Consider the following 7,509-nt stretch of genomic DNA (forward strand, 5'->3'; position numbering starts at 1 on the left):
CGAATGCATCTCTCAAATACACTTTAAAATCAGTTTGAAAATGTAAATTAACTCTATCAGTTTTCTAAATGCATGTTATTGATCTTACTGTGAACGATTCATCTGTGCGCGTTTCATTTTGCTATTTTTTTTTTGACCTGGTAATGTTTAATCTGAATGTCATGGAACTGGATGTCCTTTCTCATAACATGCAGATCTTCTCCAATCATTTTTTCACGTCAAAATACGGAAGAAAATATCTCAAAAGTAAAAATTATGAGATAAAAAGTAAATAATTATGACATAAGAAAAAAGTTGTAATTGTGACATACCAAGTTATAATAATGAGATTTAAAAAATCTAAATTATGAGAAAAAGTCAAAATTGACATACTACATCCAAAATTAGCCAAAATGACTAAAATACTGCAATGCATATGTATTTTGGTTTAGAAGTATATGCACACCACCACATATAATATATAGTATATAATATAAATGATTTTGTCACATGATTTTGTTCAGATACTGCTTTTGTCTCTTCATGCAGGTGTAGATCAGAGCGGTGTGATGTCTGATAACACGTCACTGCCGTCTGTGTCTAACACGTCTCTCCCGCCGGCCCTGACGGACTGGATGGCACCCACCTTCACTCCCGCGGCTCAGGCCCGCGTCGCGGCCACCATGGTGCTCTTTCTGTTCGCCGCGGTCAGTAACCTGGCGCTCCTCATCAGTGTGTTGCGTGGTCGCGGCCGGCGTCTGGCGTCTCACCTGCGTCCTCTCATCATCAGCCTGGCGTCGGCCGACCTGATGATGACCTTCATCGTGATGCCGCTGGATATGGTGTGGAACGTGACGGTGCAGTGGTACGCTGGAGACGGGCTCTGTAAGCTGCTGTGCTTCCTGAAGCTATTCGCCATGCAAACCTCCGCCTTCATCCTGGTGGTCATCAGTCTGGACCGGCATCACGCCATCCTGCGCCCGCTGGACTCGCTCAATGCACACCACAGGAACAGGAGGATGCTACTGCTGGCCTGGAGCCTCAGTGCGCTGATCGCATCGCCACAGGTCACACTCACACACATTTACACAAACACACTCACACACTAACTCGCACACTTTCATTCACGCTCACTCACTCACACACTCGTTCACTTACACTCACGCTCACTAACTCACACGCTCACTCACTTACACACTCTCAATCACTCACTCTCAAGCTCAATAATGTGCAATAATCATGCGGTCTAATCAGCATCTTGATATGCCGCACCTGTGAGGTGGATGGATTATCTCGGCAAAGGAGAAGTGCTCACTAACACAGATTTAGACAGATTTGTGAACAATATTTGAGAGAAATAGGCCTTTTGTGTACATAGAAAACTTCTTAGATCTTTGAGTTCAGTTCATGAAAAATGGGGGCAAAAACAAAAGTGTTGCATTTATAATTTTGTTCAGTGTAGATAAAGGGCGATAAAATAAACACTTCAATCTGTATTTTGGATGTTCTCTAGTCTGGAAGAAGACGTGTTATGGAGTAAAATAGCAGATAATTAACCGATGCATGAATACTCACTGGTTCTGATCAACTCATCCATCATTCTTCCTCTTGTAGCTGTTCATCTTCCGGACGGTCAAAGTGGAGAGCATGGACTTCACTCAGTGTGTCACACACGGGAGTTTCCACGAGCGCTGGCACGAGACTGCGTACAACATGTTTCATTTCGTGACGCTGTACGTGATTCCGCTGCTGGTCATGAGCTGCTGTTACACCTGCATCCTCGTCGAGATCAACAGACAGCTGCACAAGAGCAAAGGTACAGCGACCCGCGGCCCGGCAGAGTCTCACAGCCTCTTACACTCGACTGTAACAGCAAATTATCATGACTTGCACATCATCTAAAAGCTTTTACCATAGCGTAGGAGTAAAGTTTTCTTCATGTGGCAACACACATGTGGAGTAAACCACCAAAATAAAAAATTAAAGTTTAATGTCAGGTGTAGTTTCTATGGAAGGCCTTTTCTGCCCCATAAAAAAACGGTCATATTTAGATACAAAAGGTCAAAATTATGAGGTAAATTAATAAATTATGAGTTGTAAAAATCAATTGAAGTAAAAGTATAAATTTTGAGATAAAAAGTCATAACTATGACAAAGTCAAAAGTATTTTTTTATTAAATAATAAAATACATTTATATCAAATAAAATTACTAATAAAATTTAATTAATAAAAATCAATTATGAGGTAAAAATGTAAATTGTGAGACAAAGTCATTATGAGATTAAAAAGTGATGATTATGAGATGTCTAAATGATACAATAAGTCATGATTATGAGAAAGTCAGAGTCATGAGAATCGAAATTGAGGAAAAATGGTCAATTATGACAAGTCAAAAGTATGACATAGTTATGAAATAAAATGTTATAATTATGAGATAAAAATCTAAATTGAGATAAAAAGTAAATTATAAGGCAAAAACTTTAAATTATGACATAATAAACCACAATTATGATAAAAAAGTAAAATCTAAAATCTAAATTATGAGTCATAATCATGACAAGTCAAAAGTATGAGATAAGTCATAAATATGAGGTTTATAAAAATCCTAATTATGAGATAAATAGTCATAAAACATTGAAATACATTTTTTTGCTTATAATTATGACTTTTTAATCTCAATTTCATAATCTCATAATTATAACTTTTTTGTCTTATGTGGCAAGATATGATGCTGTGAGTGAAACAATAACCTGCTGGACTGACTCTGATATACTAGAAAAAACGGTTAATAATTCATCATCAGTAGGCAACAGTAATGCGTAATGCTAAGTTACATAAGCAGTTAGAAATACTTAAGTCCGGTACATTTGCTCAATTCCTTTGCATTGGCAGGTATGGAAAAGAGTTAATTTTAGCAGCTGAAGATACCTGTAATGCCCCTCTCAGGTTTAGCGGCTCCATTAGGCACTCAATAACACACAGTCCCGTGTCTACAGTAACAGCAGTCAGTGGATTACTGTAATATCGTAGCAGTGTGTCGGATCAGCGCAGCTTCTATTTTCCTCCCTCTGAAGCCCGAGAGCTTTGACTCTGTGGTCACTTGAGTCCTGCCAAGGGCAACAAACAAGGTCAGACATTCATGAGGGTTTGCTGGATGTTTTTATAGGCCTGGAGACAGGTGAACACTGAAGAAGTTAGCACAAAAATATCACTACCCTGCCCTTCTCACATATTTATGGGTTACATTTTCTTTTTATGCATTTCCTTTTTTTAATTTAACAACATTTGTGTGTGTGTGTGTGTGTGTAAGCACCTTAAAAAGCTTGTTGCTAAATAAAGTTTATTATTAAATGATAGAGTTTAATGATTAGGATTTGGGCTGTTAATATGTTTTAAAATTAATTTAGATTGTAGGCTAATCTTATATTTTAAAATAGCTGAAGATTGCTTTTGAATATTTTTTCCTTTCAAAATTATTATTTAATATGTTTTAAAATATATTTCATTTTCATTTTAAAAAGTTGAGACATTTTCCGTATGTTGTAAAGATCTGATTCTGTAGGTGATTAATGAAAAGAAAACAAACAAAAAAGGAATTAGTAACAAAAAAAAAACTAAAACTGAAAAAAGTAAAAGAAACCATAGACATATTGAGAGAAAAAAACAATCAAAATGACAAAAACAGAATGGCTCATTTCACATTTTCATTCATGTATTTAGCAGATGTTTTATCTGCCATGTACTGCATTCAAGCTATGTTTGATCAGTTTTAGTTTTAGTCTTCCTGTAACTCAAACAGAAGAGCGTAACACTTGCAACGCCAAGGTTATGGGTTTCATTCCCTGGGAAAGCATGAACTGATTAAATGTGTATGTTGAATGCAATGCAAGTTGCTTTAGTTAAAAGCATCTGTCCAATGCATAGTTCATGCATTCCCTAGGCATCGAACCTATGACCTCAATGTTGCGAATGCAATGCTCTTCTGTTTGAGGAACATCTCTGATCACTGATGGTGTGTTTGTCTCTGCAGCTGGCGAGGCTCTGAGACGCAGCGGCACAGACATGATCCCGAAGGCCCGGATGAAGACGCTGAAGATGACCATCATCATCGTCCTGTCGTTTGTGGTCTGCTGGACGCCCTACTATCTGCTGGGCATCTGGTACTGGTTCCAGCCTGAGATGCTGAAGGTCACACCCGAGTACATCCATCACCTGCTCTTCGTGTTTGGGAATCTGAACACCTGCTGCGACCCGGTGATCTATGGCCTCTACACGCCCTCGTTCCGCGCCGATCTCGCCCGCTGCTGCCGGACACCCGCACACTCACCGCGCTCTCTGGACCGGCTCTCGGCCAGACACGGAGAACACGAGTGTGACCCGGCCAGCGTTAAGAGCACATAAACCGCATCTCAAAGATCAAGTCTCGAGATCACGACGGGTGCATCAGAACACGCTTCATAATAAACGCTTCTGCCTTCAGACTCTGAGCCGCTGGAGAGCCCAGGTTAAAAACAAGTACACTTCCATAATGTACTTAAAGTGCTCTATTTTCACGCACTAATTATCTACTTAATATACTAACCCCTGGTTTCACAGACGAGGCTTAAGCCTAGTCCCAGACTAAAATGTAAGTCTTAGCTGTTTCAACTGAAATAAACTTGCACTGACTGATCTTAAAACATATCAGTGCCTTTGTTTTATCTCAAGATGCACCCCAGTAATGGATTAACATTTATGAAAATTACTTAAATGTCCTAATTGAACTATGTCCTAATCCTGGTTTAGTCTAAGCCCTGTCTGTGAAACCGGGCCTAAAAGTGATTCTTTAGTACTACTTAAGATCAACTAAGTGTACTCAACTGTGCTATTTTGGGACACCATGAATATGAGCTAAAATGCGCTTTTAACATACTATCTCTGAATTTAAAAAATGTATTCAGTAACACTTGAGTATACTAGTGTACACTGGAAAAAATGATTCATTGAATTTACTATATTTTTAAGGTAAGTGGTTGCAATCAATTTATTTTAGCTACATTTAAATAAACAAATTTAGTTGACTAACTTTCAACATTTTTTTGTTTGTTTGCAACCACTGACCTTAAAAAGAATGTAGTATTATTTTTGCAGTGTATGAAAGATGGGTTCAAGTGTACTACACAAGTGGTGACTAAAAACATTTGCCTAAATTCAGAGATAGTATGTTAAAAGTGCAGTTTAGTTCATATTCATGGTGTCCCAAAATAGCACAGTTGAGTACACTCAGATGATTTTAAGTTTAACTTAATATACTAAAAATGATTCTTTAGTACTTCTTAAGTACAAAATTAGTGCATGAAATAGAGCACTTTAAGTACATTATGTAAGTGTACTTTTGTTTTCTTTTAACCTGGGAGCCGCAGGGTTCATGCACAACTAATGAAAACAGCTCAGAGCAGATTTACCCAGAAGCCTCTGCAGTTTTAGAATAACTTCACAGATTTCACAGCGTGCTTTTGTTATTAAAGCAGCTGGACGCACTGAAACGTCTGTGTTGTGTATGTTTACGCTGGTGATCTGTGTGTGTTTGCATGCAGAGTGACCGTTATTGTTTGCATAAAACTTTGTTTAGGCATTTGTTTTTATAAAAATCTTGACTGGCATTGAATCTGATCCATTTTACAGCTCATTCTGCTCATTCAGCTCATCAACTTCATTCAAAGGGAAAACAAGTTATTTTTTAAGTTTCTCATTAAACAAGACTTGAGGACATTGCACACTGAGTCTGAAATTTTTGCACGTTAAAAAATAAATCGAGTTTACACACTGCCTAAAATAATTCAGATCAGGTTCAGTTTTTTGCATTTTCGCATCCGTAGCAAGCATTTTGATAAGAAAGGATGACGAATACGAAAAAACGCATACAAACATTTGGGACTCAGTGTGCAAGGCCCTTTAATATCATGTCATTTTGCTTCTAAATACTTGTACTGGAAAACAAGACAAAAATAATGGTGCAGCAGCATCAATCCTGTGCAGAATTAGTGCAAAATGTGACTTTTTTGCTCATAATTTCTGCCCATGCAAAAGTAATACATTTCACAGAGAATAACTCAAACACGGTTTCTAGTTTAGTAGTCAGCTTAAGATAAATGCTGCTTCTTATGCATTTGGCAGATGCTTTTATCCAAAGTGACTGATGTTGCATTCAGTGTATACATTTGATCAGTTCTTGCTTTTCTGTGAATTGAACCCAAAACCTTGCTCTACTGATGAAGCTACAGGAAGCTCAAACAGGTTTCATTTTCCATGTGGACTGTTTTGATGTTCACACTGACTCTGGATGACGTGCATTAAACAGATCTACTGATTTGTGTGCACATCAGACGGTAAATGGACTTTGGTGGTCTGTCTGTGACTGAGACGTCTGACACGCTCTGAAATAACATGAACTATAAGAACGTCATTGTTTTTCAGTGACCCACATGCTGCACCACAAACACTGTCAGAAATATCAGCTGTTAATACACCCAATTAAACAGAGTCAACCTGCTGGACCTGACCCTGCCTTCTGTTCTTAGAGCCATAAACACACACACACAGCTGTGCTCATAAGATTACATACCCCTTGCAGAATATGCAAATATATTAATCATTTTAACTAAATAAAATTGATCATGAAAGTTGCATGTTATTTTTATTTAGTACTCTCCTGAATAAGCTATTTCACATAACAGATGTTTATATATACTCCACAAGACAAAATAATAACTGAATTTAAAAAAAATGACCCCGTTCAAAAGTTTACATACCCTTGAATCTTAATAATCTGTTGTTTCCTGGATGATCCATGACTGTTTTAATATTTTGTGATAGTTGTTCATGAGTCCCTCGTTGGTTCTGAGCAGTTCATCTGTCTGCTGTTCTTCAGAAAAACCCCCAGCTCCTGCACATCCTTTGGTTTTCCATATTTGAACCCGTTCCAACAGAGACTGTATGATTTAGAGATCCGTCTTTTTGCACTGAGGGCAACTGAGGGACTCATACACAACTATTACAAAAGGTGGAAACATTATCTGATGCTCAAGAAGGCCACACAATGCAAGAGCTGGATTACAATGTGATCCAAGTGATTATATGGCAATTTTAACATTTTCCAATATATTTTCTTTACATACTAATAAAAGCTAAAATCTTTATAGCGCTAGTGCAAATAAAAGAAGAGCGTTAGATGTATAACTGATGCTTGTCCTATCTGTGTGTTTTTTATGCGGCCGCAAAGACTGATGGGAAATAGTTTTGTTATGCAAACCTCGTGACACCTCATTAATATTTACAGCCAATCACATGAGCTGTAAATGTCATGTGACTGATCATTCCTGCTCCATTTCATACTTTTAAAAAGCTTCCAGAAGTTAGTGAAAGCTCTCTGTAATATAAAGAAATACTTCCTGATGAAATGCTGCTTGTGAAGTGATTTTCAGTGTGTCAGTGAGTGTGAGGCAGTGTCGCAGTGAGACGCATTTAGCTGAATTATACATGAGGACTGT

At 37.8% G+C, this 7,509-nt stretch overlaps 1 protein-coding gene across 1 annotated transcript; it reads left to right on the plus strand.

Moving 5' to 3' along the window:
* Positions 1-548: 548 nt before the first annotated feature.
* On the plus strand, positions 549-4,381 carry LOC306887853 (gonadotropin-releasing hormone II receptor-like; the record flags this gene model as incomplete). The annotated part of the gene is made up of 3 exons (XM_079445852.1): positions 549-1,046; positions 1,594-1,795; positions 4,011-4,381. 3 exons carry the CDS (start codon positions 549-551, stop codon positions 4,379-4,381), a joined length of 1,071 nt encoding a protein of 356 aa, XP_079301978.1.
* Between the last annotated feature and the right edge of the window lie 3,128 nt (positions 4,382-7,509).

This window comes from Barbus barbus (assembly GCF_936440315.1).
Source record: "Barbus barbus genome assembly, chromosome: 21".
Lineage (NCBI taxonomy): Eukaryota > Metazoa > Chordata > Actinopteri > Cypriniformes > Cyprinidae > Barbus > Barbus barbus.